Source organism: Scardinius erythrophthalmus, assembly GCF_964197995.2.
Source record: "Scardinius erythrophthalmus genome assembly, chromosome: 1".
NCBI classification, from domain to species: Eukaryota; Metazoa; Chordata; class Actinopteri; order Cypriniformes; family Leuciscidae; genus Scardinius; species Scardinius erythrophthalmus.
Window position 1 is genome coordinate 66046623 of NC_138221.1, and position 18403 is coordinate 66065025.

The window sequence follows — 18403 nt, forward strand, 5'->3', positions numbered from 1 at the left end:
CTGAGGAAAAATTTATTCAACATCTCAGGCATACATAAAAAAGTGATCCTTCACAGTATAGGGCATTTCATGGACATTAAATGTAATAATGAACATATAAAATTAAAACAATTACATTGAATTACAGCAACATTTAGTTCACATTTCTTCCAGTAAAAGGATAGGATGAGGTTTAGTGCAAATCACTCCAAACGGCCGCTGTCTTTATATTCCACTTCTAGTTCACACACAGGTTTGGCTGAAAGGATTGGTGTTGAGTATCAAACCGGTTCTGGACAAACAGATAAATAAGTAACTTGATTCTTGGCTAGTCAATTTCACAAATAATTACACAGCAAGTAACGCATTGAATTAAATGAGAAACTTTAAAGTAAAGACAATAGTTTTTTCTTGATTTATTTACAACTTAAATAAATTTTCTACCCCATACCATAATTTCTTCTGAGGGTTCCCAATGTAATAAACTGTACAGGGGACCCAGTCAACACTGTGATGCCACTGCACTGATTGACTGATCGCACCACAAGAATAAATGCAAACAGTCCCAAACCCCTTACTTTTACAGCTCATATGTGACCCTGAACCACAAAACCAGTCACGAGTCACATGGGTGTATCTGTGGCAATAGCCAGCAAAACATTGTATGGGTCAAAATTATCGATTTTTCTTTTATGCCCAAAATCATGAGGATATTAAGTAAAGATCATGTTCCATGAAGATATTTAGTACATTTCCTATCGTAAATATATGAAACATTTATTTTTGTGAGTGAATGCAGCACAATCGCCAACATAAATATTTTCTCAATGTTTTGATTTTTTTGCACCCTCAGATTCCAGATATTCAAATAGTTACTATACATCACTATACATCAATGGAAAGCTTTTTTATTCAGCTTTCAGATGATCTATACGTCTATCTATACTAATCTATGTGACTGGTTTTGTGGTCCAGGGTCACATATGACTGGCTCAAAAAAAAAAACCTGTGCTCATGAGCAATGATGGCAGCCTGCGGGCAGCTGCCATTGAGATGAATGGATGTTATTGGATTGGGATGCTGGTGTGCCTACATTCTTAGCTAGCTTAATTAGCAGGTTTCCCTTTGTCAACCAGATTTATCAGGAAAACCATTTCTGGCTGGTGACGGATATGGCTATGCTGGTCTACCTCAAACCAACATACAGTAAGCCAGTCTGCACCAGAATGGACGTCTAAGCAAGTAAGTCTAGGCCTCTTTGCCACAAACAGTATTCTGACTCACTTTTGGCGTAACAATTTTGTTGATCCATATCGGAAAACCCCCAAGTGTGTGTGGCTCATCCGCTTTGGCTGCTTCAGCTTCCTTTGAAGACGAATATCTCACAAAGCCCACACCCTTCGGCCATCCTGACGACTTGTCAATCGTGATCTGTTCATTGAGGGAAAAAACACATTTAAACATTACAATAAAGTTCATCAAAGATACAAGATAATGAAGACAAGGGTGGGAAAGTATGCAACACACTCTTGTTGGGTTAAAAACAACCCAATTTTGTGCCATTTTGGCAACCCAGCACTGGGTCAAAAACGGACAAGGTCCGGCACTACTGTAGTGAAGTGCACGATGCAGGAGATTCTGTCAAATATACTGAATTTAATAATATTTAGGAGAACACAACCATAAAACAGAGATGATACCGGACACAGCACTACAGTACACAGTAAAAAAACATTGGGTTATATATTTAACCCAACCATTGGGTTGCACAAATTGGGTCAATATGTTGGGTTATTTTCTAAATATATTGGGTCATTTTTAAAACCGTTGGGTAATTTCTAGAAATAAACTAGGAAACTCAGGGCTTAAAGTCCCCCTTTGGAGAAAATCAAGCTTTTAATGTTGTTTATATGTCTATGTGGTGTTTTTAATGTGCTTTAAGACAAACCATGTGTCAATTCATAAGTCGACAGCATTGCTGAGTATTTTCTCCCTAAAACTGCAGTGAACCAAAGACAGTCTCAAAAACACGGTTTGAAATCGCTGGTGTCACTTGTAACCAATCAGATTGTAACCAACTACCTTGTAACCAATCAGACGTGTGATCGTCAACGAGTGGATCTCTGAGCTGAGTGAGTGAGTGGAGGCGGGGCTCATTTGCATATTCATAGAACCACACTAAATTAAGCATGGGTGTCGGGTTACATACAAGCTATTTTAAGACATGAAGAAATTTGATTAAAGGAAAAAAAAGTTTAAATGTGTCATTTTTTCAGGGGTAAAATGATTGACTAGATACAATGCGAGGGTAATCAAAGTAAACGGAGACAGGTGTGATGGACTAATTAACAATCAAGGAAACTAACTACGAACTCAGGCAGGCAAAACAGGAACAAAACAGTGAAACGAAACCAAAACTGAACATACACGCTACACTTGTTTTGACCCAGCTGGATGGGTTGAATGTTTGACCCAACATTCTGAGCTCAGCCGGGGTTTGTTTAAACTCGACTATAAAACTCAGCTAGTTTGAACTATTTGCTGAAGAAAATGTCAATTAATTTGGCCTGTTTTTTTTTTTTTTTCTAAAGCAACAAGAACCATTATACCGATTATCTGTAACTGTAAACACAGTCTCAGAAACCAGGGAGAGGCAGATCTAAATGCAGGGTGACTTTAATGATATTCACGATGATGGTAACAGTGTTGCCAACTATTTTCATGCTCAACAAGTCTCTAAATGTCGCTAGATGATGTAATACGCCACTTGTCGGACACACAGCTGGGAACAATGAAGACTAATCATCAACACAAAAATCTACGAAGGACAACAAACATGGCAACAGGCACACACTAAAATATAACAGTCCAGGGCACATATAATGGAGATAGAAGTTGTTTTAGAGTCTGTGTATGCATACATTTGGCAGTGTAACATATCTGTAGGCTACTCTGTTCAAGTACTTACATCAGATTCTGTAATTGTCCCAAACTTTTGAAAGTAGGCCTGAAGCTCACTGTTGGTCACGTGTGGATTCAGATCTGTGACAACAATCCCATGGTCCTATGAAGAAAGGTAGACAAGATGACATCAATCAAATTACATCTACTTTCATCCATCCATTTTACAAACCACTTGTGTGTATGTATTAGGCTACAGCATCTCAGACAAAATCTTAAACTTAGGGTGCTTTCACACTTGGTTCGATTGCCTGTTCCGAACCCAAGTTCGATTGCTCCCTCCCCCCTCGGATGTCCGCCGAAGACAATTTTTGTGGAGGCAAGCAGAAATCATCTCTGCTTGCAGTGCGTCAATCCCGCTTTTCGTCAAGGTAAGTGTATAGACCCTTTTAAAGTTGTTAAACACACACGCACGCAGGCACGAACCACATTATATGGCATCAATAGTGGTTCACTTCCGCGATTTGGTTCGATTGCGTTCATATCAGCAGCGAACCGTACCCGAGTTCACATGAACCGTACCCCAGACCACCTTTTTAAGCGGACTCGAGTACGGTTCGCGGGTGCGCACCCGAGTTCGGAAAACAGCGTTCACATCATCCAAACGAACCGAACTCTGACGTCATTCGAACCCGGGTGCGCACCAAAAGCGCTAGTGTGAAAGTCCCCTCAGTCTTTGTGGAGTTGCCATCTGAAACTTTCTTCTAGAATGATCATTTTTATCAAGCTTGTATATTTAAGTTCAGTAATTAATAGGTAATTTGCATTGCCATTTAAGTGAAATTACTGAACTTAAATATACAAGCTTGATAAAAATTATCATTCTAGAAGAAAATTTCAGATGGCACTTCGAGGCTTTTGCATCTGAACTCTCTCTCTCTCTCTCTCTCTCTCTCTCTCTCTCTCTCTCTCTCTCTCTCTCTCTCTTAATGTTTTAATGTGGTAAATGTCCTCGTAAAAGGTAAAAAAAAATAAAATAAATGGCCCTGAAAATAAATCTATAAATTTTTAACATTTGGTCAGCTTACCCACTCTCCAGATTTGAGGAATTCGTTATGTTCTTCAGGAAGACAGATGTATAAACGCACCGTGGATTCCATTACTACACTCTTTATCTATACAGAATGAACACAATACAAACAACTGAGGCAAAATGTTTGAGCTTACAAACAGATGAAACATAAAACATGCTATTCATTAAAAATAAAAAAAACAGCTAAATTAACCAATTAATAACGGATGCAGAAAATGTAAAAGTAGTGGGAAAAGGCTAAACAAGAGGAAAAGAAACTCACGCTGCACATACCCTCCTCAGATGCCTGGACGGCTGTTGTAGTTTACAGTGGTGTAGTGTTGGGAGCCAAAAGGTAAAAACCTTACCTTTTATAAGGTAGATGTCAGAGATGTTTAAGAAACGCCTCCCACAGAACTTCACAAGCTCTGGCCAGCACGTGACAATTCCTCAGAATTTAGTCTTACAGGTTTAGACAAAACTTCCTCTACTGCGAAGCTTTATATTACCGCATACCGTACATTACAATGTCCTCAAGAACAACAACCTTAGCAGTCTTCGTGAAAATGAAATATACCGACAAATAAATAAGCCTTTCATCACATCTTGATGAGCTGTCATCACAGACTCGATTAAAACGAAATGAACCAATAGCACAGCTATGTTTGTAGGAAAGTTAATGCAAACAAGAATACTTCATCATGGAATGCCACATTTGACCAATCAGACTCACGTATTTCATAAAGTTGTGTGATAAACAAGAACAGTAGTTTTTTAAAAAAAAAATCAGTTATTCACAAATTATTGTAATTTACAGATATGTTGCATTTATTGATTGATCTTAAACCTCCAAAAGACAGCCGATAGATAAATAAACTAAATCTAAACATACCACTTAAAATACATAAAATATACTTCAAATCACAAATTTCACTTAAGACTTACTGATATAAAATTATACTTAAACCTTATTTGGAGTATTTCTTTATTGCATAATGCAGACTTCTTAATATTAAGCCTTAAAATGTGTTTTAATATCAGTTATAGTAAGGATAGTATGATCTCTGTATAATATCAGTCTTTAAATGCAAGATATTTTAAGTATACTTGCAAAAGTTTCACCTTAGCACAATCAAAAACACTTGAGTTTATCTTTAGTTGCACCTCAGCACTATTTCCGGATAACTGAAGTAGCCTACGTTAAGTATTAGTTGTTCCAATTTAGCAGACTTTTAGTATACCAAAAGTAAAATTGCAGGGTATTTTAAATAGGCATATAAATATGTAAATGTAACTGTAGTATACTTAGCACAATTTATTTCTATTTCCAAATACATTTTAGTATATTGTTTTTCACTATAGGGTGTTTATAGCCATGAAACAGTTCTCCATCATCTAAAATTATCATCACATTATTGTTATTATTAACACCACACAAAAAAAAATATAGATATAGATCTGACAAAAACATTTCCATAAGCAAAAATGATCCTTGTGCGTTTCAAAATATTTGTATGTGATTACATGACAGTGGCACTACTAGATATCAGTGTCATTTGCTAACTCCAAAATGCAGTGGTAATTGACTTCCATCTTCTACATAAGCAAACCAGTTTTTCAGGATTTATGTTTGTTGTTGAAGGTAAAGTGTATTTATTCTTCCAAATTAGTTTTCTGTAGAATCCAGCCTTCCTGGGTAATGCAAGTAATCAGCAGGTGACGCGGTCATTGAAACACCTGTTCACAAGAAGGAAATCAACCGCAAGAAAAGCTGTGGAATGTGTCTTCATCCGTCAAACATCCTGAATGCATGAGGAAGAGTCTGGATTTAAAGGAAGGACCAAATGCTGACCTCATGGCTGAGCGCTCTTTCCTCATTGAGGACCTGTAGTTTAGCTATGAGGAACTTCTTATCTTCACCCTCCTAAGAAGACAGAGGAGATGTTAGCAAGAAAACCCGAACCCCTGTTTAGATATTTGAGCCCAAAACACTAACCGCAAGTTGCTGTTGTTTTTGTTAAGAATCACCAATCACATATAGCAACATCCTGACAGCTCTTGATTATGAATTTAACTGTCATGTTATTCAATATTACATTTAAATTCATTATATTTTAAATATACTAAGTGCCCAAAAACATTATATTCAGTTTGCACTTAAGGGAACTTATTATGGAAATAATATACTTGAGTAATGTACTTTTCCACAAAGGTCATAACACTCACATGGTCTATCTGTTCTTGTAACCTTTCAATGATCAACTTTTGGCCATCCAGAACTTGCATGTGAATGTATATAATGGTTCTGGAAAGAGATGGAGATGACAGGTTAAAACAATGACCCAAATCTGATACTTCACCCAGGAGACCTATGATGGGCAAGGGAAACTCACAGGAACAGGCCTGCTAAAATGAAGAGGAACAAAGGGTTGTCCACCAAGTGAAGATACGCCAAGCTGAGCCATTTCAGACTGGGATTCGAGCGCTCCAGACCCGTGATCCACTGCTTGCCTAGGAGGAGCATGTTGTGGAGGCTCCTGAAGGGCCCACAGTGTGAGGAGGGCTTGATCCTGGGAAAACAGAAGCAGCAAACAAAACACACTCGCACTGAAGTCTCTTTATTATTGAAATCATTTGCTTTGTGTTCAGGACATATGATATGAATTATGCAAGCGAGAGTGTGTGTGTGTGTGTGTGTGTGTGTGTGTGTGTGTGTGTGTGTGTGTGTGTGTGTGTGTGTGTGTGTGTGTGTGTGTGTGTATGTGACCCTGGATCACAAAAAACAGTCATTGGTTTATTTGTGGCAATAGCCAACAATACATTGTATGGGTCAAAATTATCTATTTTTCTTTTATGCCACAAATCATTAGGATATTAAGTAAAGATCATGTTCCATGAAGATATTTAGTAAATTTCCTACCGTAAATATATCAAAAATGTATTTTTGTGAGTGAATGCAGCACAATCGCCAACAGAAATGGACAACTTTAAAGGAGATTTTCTCAATATTACATTTTTTTTGCACCTTCAGATTCCAGATTTTCAAATAGTCGTATCGCGGCCAAATATCGTCCTATCCTAACAAACATCAATGGAAAGCTTATTTATTCAGCTTTCAGATGATGTATAAATCTCAATTTAAAAAAAATAAATTACCCATAAGAGTCCATGTGGTCCATATGTTAAAGTGGCTATTGACAAAACCTGCTGACAAAATCCATGGAAAAATCTTCAGATTTTTAGTGTTGATTGAAATACCCCTTTAAAATCATAAAATGGACTTATATTTTACCAACATGGGTGTGGATGTGTATTAATGCTTGTTTTTTTCTAGATTTGGTCCTTTCCAGATTTAGGCATGTCCTGGAAACACTGCAAAAAATTATTTTCGTAGAATTTTTATCTGGTTTCCAGTCCAAATATCTAAAAATTATCAAATCAAGATACAAGATGTGTGTGTGCGGTGGGCAAAATGAAATGAGTTTTTGCTTAAAACAAGCAAAAGTATCTGCCAATTTATTGAATATATATATATATATATATATATATATATATATATATATATATATATATATATATATATACACTGTAAAAAAATTGCTGTAATTTTGCAGCTGTTTGCCAGTAACTTACTGTAGATTTAAATTTATGTTATTTACTGGCAACAGTTTGTTCAAAGTTAAATGAACATTATACATTTACAAGTCTTTGTCTTTAAAGAATAAAATTATAAAATAACAATCTAATGCAAAGCATTCTGGGAACCAGAAATCTTCATCAACCTTTTTCTGTTTTTTTTTTCCTTCAGATTTTGGTTCCCAGAATGCTTTGCATGAGGATGTTATTTTAGTTTTATTCTGTAAAGATAAAGACTTGTTAATGTTTAATGTTCATTTAATTTTGAACAAATTATTGCCAGTAAATAACATCAATTTAAATCTACAGTAAGTTACTGGCAAGTAGCTGCCAGTAATACTGTAATTTCTACAGATTTTTCTAACAGTGTATATATATCTGCCAATTTATTGAATATATATATATATATATATATATATTTATTCTATTTTTTATTTTTTTTTTGCAGTGAAGAGTGAATGTGATATTCTGAAGAGACAAACCTCCACATCGTATATATGACACACATAAGGGCCCCAATGAAGGAGGGTAAAAACAGGAGGCTGACGAAGATAGTGCTCATCTGAGTGGCCCTCCAGTGTTTCCTGGGCGCTTGGAAGTTCGTCATCAAACTTGTCTATAAAGGGGGAGACACATACGCCCTTAATTGACAGAGGGTATCCTAATAATATCAATAAATCATATTACACAATTAAAGACACAAGCTCTTTTCTACACTGCAGCAAAGGGAATAGTTTTGTCACCAAAATATGACACTTCTGACATCCTGGCATTGCAACCCTGTATTGTTCCCCGCTGTATTTTCTTTCTTCAATGAAACACAAAATTAAATGTTTATCAGAATGTCAGACCTACCCTTTTCCATATTTCGAAATTGGATGTTGACATGTTCAAGATTTTCTTTTACAAAATGGTATAGCAACTTGTAACTGGGGCAGTTCCCCTTTAAAGGGACAACTTTGTCAACCTCCAAATAATAGTATATTATCAGAGCCCGTCTACGGAGAGCCTGGCCACTCCCTATTAAGTCCTATTGTACCGAATTTTGGTTGTAGTTCCACCAGAGTTCCACTGGGGGCGATCGCCCATGAGTGCAAAATGAATGGGAGTCAATGGGGCTAGACGGTTAAATTTGTCTCTTTCACCCGATTGCCGTTGAGAAATCTCAGATTTTATTGTAGGTTTTGCAAGTTCAACATGGGTTACAGGTTGAAAGTTGAATGAACGAGTACTCATGTCCTTTCGATTTCTTACAGGTTGAGTTGTTGTTGCCCATAACAAGCTAGCATTCTGCTAATGAACGCTGATTGGTCAGTGAAGGACTGATTACGACCAGAGATACCGCTTGATGGCATCGTGGCATCCGAAGCGAGACCAGAAACAAACAAAACAAAAACTCTTCTAGCGCGTGTGTTTGCCTGTGTCAGCTGTGTTGTGTGTTTACCTGTGTCAGCTGTGTTGTCGATGCCTCGAGAGAAAAGAAAGTGCAGAGCGCGAAAGCACCAAAGCTACTGAAGGATTGCCGTAAAGCAGTATCTCTGGTCGTACGATGTGTATGACGTCATTGACACATTAAAAGACTTTTTAAAGCAAATAAGTGACTCTAAAAAATCTAAAACCAAAAATGTGTAATTTCTTTGCATCTCCTTTCGAATACAACATTCAAATTACTAGACAAAAAATAATATCCTGAGAAAAGTGGATTTTGATGTGTATAGCGCCATAGACCTCCGTTCATTCTGCACTCCTTCCTTTGTTTGTCGCCATAGTTACCCTAGTAAGTTCCCATAGTAACTAATCACTTACACCTGTCCCTCATCAGCCCCTTGCTGCCTTGTGTGTGTTTAAACACGTGTGTTTCTCATGTTCCTTGTCTGGTGATGCCCTACTTGGATGCATAATGTGTGTTTGTTTTAGTTCCGGTTGTTCCTGTGTATGGATCATCTTGTTCATTGGCTGGACTCTTGTGTTTTCCGCCTGGATTTACCTCTGTTATTACCTCTTAAATTGCATTTGAATCCAACATGCAATTTTCTAAAACAGCCAGGTTACACGCATCAACCCAGGTGAAAAAGACGTACTATTAAATATATGAAAAATGTACTTGAGTATGTTTTTAGTACAATACAAATATACTTTAATGCATTTTTAATACATTTAACAGTACGTCTTTTTCACCTGGGAAACACATGACCAGCATCGGCCAATAGTGAGCCTTCATTCTGACGTACAACCCAGAAGCACTGCGCTGTTACACTACGTGTACTCACTCAGAGACACACACAGAAGAAAATGAATAGTTGAACAAAGTCTGGGTTTTTTGCGCACAAAAAGTATTCTCGTTGCTTGATAAACTTATGGTTGAGCCACTGTAGTCACTTGGACTATTTTAACGATGTCTTTTCAAACTTTCTGGGGCAGCAAGTTTCAGTTATGGAGGAGTGATCCAGCTCTCAGATTTCATCAAAAATATCTTAATTTGTGTTCTGAAGATGAACGAAAGTCTTATAGGGATGGAACAACACGAGGGTGAGTGATTACTGACAGAATTTACATTTTTGGGTGAACTAACCCTTTAAACCAAGGCACCCCATGAACCGATATCACAATACGTCCCTAGTTGATTGATTGCATTAATAATTGCAAAAAAAGTCAGAATATTGACAGGAATAAAACTGTAAAGTCTGGTGTATGGAAGTGCTAGTGAAGTGGAGATTTGTAGGATAGACACTCGCCAGATATCTCTCCCCTGCTAAGATTACATCTGGCATGGTGGCTATTGTCTATTAAGTTGCGGGTCAGGCTTGTGTGTCCCTACACACAATGGTTGTCCTGAAAAAAGATCTGGCCACTGACAAGAGGATAGATCCCGAAACGGTTAAGGAACTATGGGACTCTGGCAGATAGCCCATGCAATCGCCCGTTCAATGGTCACCACAGTGTGGTCGAATCTTTCGGGCATTCAAGGAGGACAAGAACGTTTTCTTGCTGGATGGCCTGATTTCAGCATCTGGACTTTTCGCCAACATAGTCGTCGATAGGTTCTAGCCCTGGCCTGGACTGAGCTTCCTCAGAAAAATGGAAGAGCAAAAGACCAGGGTGGAGACCGTGTCCTAGTGATGTTACATAAGACACTGCGCGTATCAAAGCGCGTATCGCATTCGCAGCGAAATTTCTCATGATTGTAAAGCACTTTGGGTGCTTTGGGTCTATCTATCTATCTATCTATCTATCTATCTATCTATCTATCTATCTATCTATCTATCTATCTATCTATCTATCTATCTATCTATCTATCTATCTATCTATCTATCTATCTATCTATCTATCTATCTATCTATCTATCTATCTATCTATCTATCATTCATTCATTCATTCGTTCATTCAAGCTTATAGCCTATGTTACATGGTCATATATTCTGCCATATAGACAGCATAGAAACCATAAAATAATTAGACCACCATTTACTTGCATCAAGCAACTCTGTTGGTGTTTTTATAGGTAGTATTAATATAATAGTCACATTTCATTTATTGCCACACTTTAATATGTGAATTATATTATCAGAAAACTGAACATTTAAGCGTAGTCAGGCTTTTATTTGTGCTTACAACGGCGCTACACACCCGAGTTGATGGCTGCTATAAATTTGACCTGACTAGGCTCTTCCCCGGCACGGCTTGTGTCGAGGCATTTGGGGGGGCAACCTATGTTACATGTTACACTGTTTTAGAAAATGGCATGTTGGATTCAAATGCAATTTAAGAGGTAATAACAGAGGGAAATCCAGGAACAGTTTTCTCATTTTTCTACTTTCAATATTAAATCAAAAAACGACTGAACGAATGATACACGGATTCAATTCAGCCTATCATCTCCTTTTGTGTTTCACTGAAGAACAACATGAGGGGTAAGTAAATTGTGACCGAATTGCATTTGGGGTGGGAACTACTGTACATCTTTACAATTAAAGCAATAAAGTCCTTAATCTTAATCTCCTATCCTCAATAAACTGTCATCCAAATGAAGCCTATAAAACAAATTAAGAAGATCTTGACCTTTTTGAAGTAGAACAACAGAAACAGTTTCCCAATTTGTATTGCAGGCAACAGGGGTGAAAACAGCACCCCAAACCTATAACAAGAGGACACAGAAAAGACTGTTGGTGTCATGCCATCAGAACAAACTGTAATGTTTCTTCATGAGAAGGTGACAGTACCACACAAGTGTTTGACCATAGATGAGCTCCAGAACATCTCGTGCAATGTCAAACTCCAGTTTCCTCCTTCTAAATGTGAAGTTCCTAATGCACATCCTGAAGGGGCAGAAAGAGTCAACAAACCCAGCCAAACATCACTGCCATTATTATCTGGGATCACGAGAACTCACCCCCACAGAAACTCTGCTAAGATGATGTGCAGCACTGCAACTATTAGATCCATTAAAACCAAACGATAAAGCTCTTGACCAACAAATGTCTCCCAGCACTGCAAGTACACAAATGAAAACAATCATGCTTTATTTCACATTCAACTAACAAGCACAAAAAGATATATACCCTACAAACAAATCAACAAATGAACTGTGAGGATTGGCTGCTTGATCAATATTGCTTTGAATAATTTTGCCGAAATAACAACATTACTAGATTTTTAAAAGAGGTCTTCAGGTTTCATGATTTCGTTCACCTTTTGGCCTTTCTCGCCGTCATCGATTTTCGTGAGCCAATAGTAACACAACACACTAAAAATGCAACCCTTCAGCAACAGGTTCCTGTGAAAGAAGAAACCGAAAGGTTGTTGCTGAACACTCAAGATATTTGACTCTAATGATAACAAACCGTCTTGAACTCGTGTGAACTGAACAAATATTTGACATCAGTTTGGTTATTAACATATATAAGCAAATAAGCATGTCCAAAATAATGAAAACGAGATTTTATAGAAGTTTCAAATGCAAGATTCTTGTACATGTAATCTCTGTATTCATGCAATGATAAAGTATTACATATTTTAGCAACATTGCAAGGTAACAAGTATGTCTAACACATATTATGACTATCATTAAGTTTGGTGAAAGTTTAAAGAACTTGAGAGAATAAAATGGAATTTAAGTACAGATACAAGCAAGGTAATTAATCACACACAGCTGAACCAAACAAACGGTCACCATGGCAACGAAGTAGGAGCGGGAAAACAAACAAAGGGAAACAGGAACTGAGGAAATACAAACTAAACCAAATTCTGACTTTTGGGGGTTTACCATTTGACATGTGAGAGGTTTTCAAACAAACATTACTGCTTATGTGGAAAATGCTATAAGATTCAATTTTAATTTTCCATCTTAATGGCTTGGTCGAATGACTTTCTCGCTAATTAAACAGGCAAATAATGTGTCTAAAAGGTTTGGAGTACTTTTCAAGATAGTCATGCATTAAAATGTCACACTAGAGTGAGCAGCAAATATAAAAGTGATCTAAAGGCAAGCAAATGAAGCATGCTGAAGTTGCTTCCTGCTGCACTGAATCGAAAATTCTCATAGCCGAATTAGACAGGAAGTGCGTAAATAGTTAGCGAAAGTGTGGTAAGCAAATAAGTAATTGCGTCCCTGACCTCAAAATGGACACGTAAATGTGAACACTTGGGGAGTTGTAATCTTCCCCCTTGGATAACTTGTCGAAGAAACCAGGCAGTAGATGACTGATGCAAGACACGGCCAAAGGCATGGTCAGCAAACGGACTGGGTCATTTTTCTGAACATACTTGATAAAGACATGCACACACAATATATCAGATAAAGTGTTCAAAAACAACATGCCAGATCATATATTTTAGCTTTAAATGTCACAGCATAACAGGGTTCAGCAGAGAAAAGAGAATTCAGAGATGCATATAGCATTTTAGTGGAAAAATCTGTGAGCATTTCAAAGACATTCAGGTTTTCTAAATAACCCATAAGAATGTAACGGGGACAATCCTGCACATTTACATGTACAATTTAAATAGTTTTATTTTATGACTTATTTTTGCATTGCACACTGAACAGAGAACTTCAATTTATCAATTGCCGTATCATAAAAACTGGTATTTTTTTCTTGAGAATGAGCACAGAAGTTCTGCACAAGGCTAAACTAAAACACCCTGAAAACAAGTTACGGATCAGTAAGGCAACAGTCCAATAAAAAAAAAATCTAAAAAAAAAATCCTCAAGACGTTGAGTCCAGATGATATCTGAAGAAAACAGTTACCCTGAGAATACCACTGAAGGACTCATTAAGCTGTCTGCAATGTAATGAAGCAGCACAAATAACTGGTCTGTGACCTGAAGAGGAAGTGTCTGATCTTTTCAACCATTATTTGTGTGATTTTTTAAGCGTTAAGTTTCCTGTTGCCTTCCTGTTGTCTATTTGACACTATGACTAGACCCTTACCATTATAGGTCCGCCCTGCTCAATGTAAGGGTGGAAATAGTAAACAGCCGTCATGCAGGCACCAATGCAAAGTAGGCAAATGGACCATACTAGTAAGTGTACACTCAACCAGCCTAACGTTGAACACAAGTTCCTCTTCTTTTTTCTGCAGCTGAGCTCTGACAGCATTTCCTAAAAACACAAAAATTCAGCAGAGTGACTCAAATCTATGATAAGAGTCAACAAAATAGTATGCATTGTTAAAGCTGATGTGCGTAAATTATGCACTACTAGTGTCTCCAAACAGAATTGTCTCTGTCTGCTATTGTTTGGATAAACATGTTGCCCTGCTTCAGACTTTCCAGCAGTGGTTTTGCTGATGATGCTAAGTCAGTTGTTTTAAAAAAAAAAGTGTTGATTGTGCTACAGTGTTTAAACTTTTCAGGAAGTCTTGTGCAATGGGCTTGGAGGAAGTACTTTACATTAAAAATGACAATAGCACTTTTTACTGGTCCCGTCATTAATGAATAACTACACCGGAACTAATGAGTAACACAATATTAACATTCCAGCAACTACTGATTACTAACCAGAAACCCTGATTAACAAATAAATAAGTAATAGCACTCTACTGAATGCATAGTTCACTATTAGCTAATCAAAAACTAAAAAAAAACTAAAACCACACATCACTAAAACCAGCATGAGGTTGTTGGTGGTTTTTGGAACATTTGAGGTGGTTTCTGGCTGGTTAAAGTGGTTGACCAGACAGTGTGGCTTGAGAAGGGTTTAGCTGCAGGATCTACAACCTTAAAGGGGTCATATAATGGTACATGCACTTTTACAAGTTGATTGTACTGAAATGTGTGTTGGCAGTGCCTGTACACAACCATCATAAAATGATCAAAATCCATCCAGTGTTTTTTTTTTAATCTCCTTATATTTTTTCCCCTCTAATTAAGCTATTTGATTTTGTGACGTCACACGGTCGGATGCCTCTCCCACGATTGTTGGTTGACAGCAGCGTTTCAACACAGACCCGCCCTCGCTCGTGAGCAAGCTGTCAATCATAGTCCGCGCGTCATTGTTGATACGCTGGAGCACTGTCTATGAGCAGAATGGCGTCTAAGCGATTGTGGTGTTCTGTTCTTGGGTGTAATAACGAGTCATTTTGACGTTTCTAAATCCGAACAGCTGAAGACGCAGTGGCTGAGTTTTGTTTTCGAAGGGAATATTCCCCACGATCAACGTCAATGCTTTCATGTTTGCGCGAATCATTTCACACACCAGACTGCTTTACAAACGAGGGTCAGTATAAAGATGGTTTTGCTAAGAAGCTGCTCCTGAAAAAAGGATCGGTACCAACTATTCGTGTTCATGCTGAACCTCCAGAAGAACTGAAGTGAGTGTAACGTTTTATTGACCTTTATATTAATATTTATATTAATCTTTGCAAATCGCTTGCACGCTTCACGATGAATGCAGCTGTTTACACTCAGGGTACATTACGGCATGTTTTCTATGTACGACGTTCTCAATATACTTCATAATCCCACGTTTATAATGAACAACGCGTTATGGTTATTGTGTTATTGTGTTACAAACGGTGTACGCACAGAACAGAGGGGCGGGGTGAGCAAAGCTCATTATCATTTAAAGACACATGCATTGAAACGGCGTGCTGAAAACAGAGCTGTTTTTGACCAGGTAAAATGAGTGTTTTCTTACAATACTAATGAGAATTTTTAATTAAAGTATATTACAAACTTTTAATTTAGACCCTAAATAATCATATTTACGGGTTTGGAACGACGTATTTTTATTTTTGGGTGAACTGACTCTTTAAGGGTACATATTAACTATTCTAAGGAACTAATATGCAACATTTGTGTATGACGTACTTTAATTAAATTATTAGCGCTGTGAAGGATAAAGTAGTTTTAACATGAATGAAGTCATATTTCCACACACCTTCAGCTGAGTGCAGATGTTCACCGCCTGCAGTTTAACAGACCTTTTCCTGCAGACTTTAAAATCCCAAGAGCAGAAAACCTTTAAAGCTATGTTACCAGTATTCTTGAATGTGCAGAAACTCTTTTCGAATGATTTTGACATCCTGGAAGGAAAAAGAAAATCTGATTCAATCAAGCTAATGATGTGAAAATTAATTAAAACAATGAGTACGGAAAATAGACGAACTTGTAAACAAGCATTACGCATGTAACAAACATGCCCGTTCCAATCGTAAAAATATATGCCAGGGGTATGTTGTAATTGTGAGGACACATTTTATCTTGGCAATTTCCACTTGTGGAGTTGGTATAGTGGCCATAAAACATCACAGAGTCTGTGAGAAAACCCTGTTGAGGAACAAAGAACGATAGCATTCGGTAAGTAATATAAAGCAGGGCATTTACTTAATTCACAGGAAATGGGATGTCCTTTCCCCTTGCCCAATGAATCATCTATATACCGTGAAGAATCCACAAAAACAAAATGACCCTAATATAAAGGACTTGCTTTTTAAAATATGCATCCTTACCGTGCCAGTAAGCATCCAGAGGACAGTGGTTGCATCTTCTGAAGGTGAAGGTGAAGGTGAAGGTGAAGGTGAAGGTGGAGGTGGATTTGAGATTTGTGGTAGGAGCAGGAAAAGGCCGTTGATGAGGAAGAAGAGGATGTTGTAGAGTAACAGTCTTCTAAGGAAGATGAAATAGGACAGGATCCCGGTGCCAAAGCGAGCACTGATGTTTTTAAGCACTTTCTGCCAGAGCTGTATGGATTTCTTCTGTGAGACTCCACCCAACCAGCAACCACACAAAACCTATCGAAAAGAAGTGCGGGAGGGTTTCAATATTAACTTCCAGAAATCTAAATTTAAATTTTTTATAAATGTCATTTTCAACAGTGATTTATATACCAATTGGGTGCAAATTGGTGTCCCCCACATTGTTAAAGCAACGAAGACATAAAACCAGTCTTCTTGAGAGACAACTGAAGAGTGACACATACACACACACATATATATATATATATATATATATATATATATATATATATATATATAATACAAATACAAACTAAAAGTCCACAAACTAAAACAAACATAAGCAAAATTTAAAAACAAACATTACTATGTGGAAAATGCTGTAAGATTCAATTTTATATAGTAAATTATGCATCTTAATGGCTTGGTAGAATGATTTTCTCGCCAATTAAACAGACAAATAATGTGTAGAGAAACAACTGAAGAGTGACTTTGCCTTGTTGTTAAAATTTATAGATTTGATATTAAATTAATTAAAATTATATATATATATAAAACTATTATAATTATTATTATTATATATTTACTATTATTTGTCTTTGTCTTTAGTATATCCTTTCAGTTCAGCATGTCCTAGTTAGTTTCCTTAGGGTACTTTTACATGACAACAATTTTTACGTACATACAACAAAGTCATCAAAACGATCCCCGTTCACACTGATCCCTGGAAACGACTAAAACACTGTATTATTCGTGCCAGGCTAGTAGTTGTTGATGTCGCTTCGTAAAGAAACACTATGCGCCTCTAGACTAAACATGTAATATGCATGTGCATGACATCACCGTTTTCACAAATTCATGTTTTTGTAGTAAACACAGAGATAGTAACGGTATTTCCATGCCTCCGTGTACAATCACACGTCATCAGCAAGTTCCAAATCAAGTTCATTTAAACACTATTCATGGAAATTACCAGATGTAATAAATATATAAATAAATATGTATTGATGTTAATCTGAAAGTTACTGTGCAAAAAGTCACCTTCAGGAAGCAAGCTAGAAACCGATGGCAGAACAAGGCTCTATTTTCAGAGAGAGGCTGTGCAAGCTCCCAGGAGAAGCACAACGCTCTAAAAAGACACATTTAGATAAGGTTACACAAAGACTTGTACAAAGAAATGAACAATTTTCACTCAAAGAATATTTTTTTAAGAAGCTTTAATGTTTTGTAAAAGTCAGTACTGTAATGAATTCTGTACCTGATCTCACGCTTCTTAGAGACACTAAGAGGCATCTCACGCAACAGACGTACACTTTCTCCAGCAGGCAAATCTTGTAGTTTATTCAGCAGCTCCTCATCTTGGGCAACTAGGACCAGGACACAGAAACAAAGTCAGTGTCAGTTTACTGAGGTCCACTTTAATGTGAATTAAGTTGAAACATTTGCACATTTTCCTCTCTCTTTCTTGTTGCCATACAAAGTTCTGTCATGAAACTCTAGATGGCGCAGACTGGTCGCTCCCAGCCTGATCTCACGGCAATTCGTACGAATTCTAAGAGGTGGCTAATTCGTACGAATTCATACGACCTCACTCATACGAATTAGTAAGATTTTTGCTAAATCGTACATATTTACGAA

General features: G+C 37.2%; 2 protein-coding genes across 3 annotated transcripts in view; both read right to left on the minus strand.

The window, feature by feature from the left end:
• Nucleotides 1–5765, minus strand: LOC308691343 (sex-lethal homolog). Its single transcript, XM_081366420.1, has 4 exons — nt 3969–5765; nt 2948–3043; nt 1264–1410; nt 1–271 (listed from the first exon to the last, which is right to left on the minus strand). Exons 1-4 carry the CDS (start codon nt 4038–4040, stop codon nt 218–220), a joined length of 369 nt encoding a protein of 122 aa, XP_081222546.1. The 5' UTR covers nt 4041–5765; the 3' UTR covers nt 1–217.
• The window catches only part of tmc6a (transmembrane channel-like 6a), a 27078-nt gene continuing 13432 nt past the window's right edge, over nt 4758–18403 (minus strand). For both annotated transcript variants that reach the window (XM_081366401.1, XM_081366402.1), the window contains exons 5-20: nt 18024–18132; nt 17807–17894; nt 16541–16822; nt 16198–16358; nt 15970–16114; nt 14020–14190; nt 13202–13350; nt 12278–12362; nt 11979–12076; nt 11809–11904; nt 11648–11723; nt 8071–8204; nt 6346–6522; nt 6179–6257; nt 5805–5876; nt 4758–5689 (exon numbers count right to left, since the gene is read on the minus strand). In XM_081366401.1, coding sequence (XP_081222527.1) covers nt 5678–5689; nt 5805–5876; nt 6179–6257; nt 6346–6522; nt 8071–8204; nt 11648–11723; nt 11809–11904; nt 11979–12076; nt 12278–12362; nt 13202–13350; nt 14020–14190; nt 15970–16114; nt 16198–16358; nt 16541–16822; nt 17807–17894; nt 18024–18132 — 1934 coding nt within the window. In that variant the 3' untranslated portion in view covers nt 4758–5677. The remainder of the gene's footprint in view (nt 5690–5804; nt 5877–6178; nt 6258–6345; nt 6523–8070; nt 8205–11647; nt 11724–11808; nt 11905–11978; nt 12077–12277; nt 12363–13201; nt 13351–14019; nt 14191–15969; nt 16115–16197; nt 16359–16540; nt 16823–17806; nt 17895–18023; nt 18133–18403) is intronic.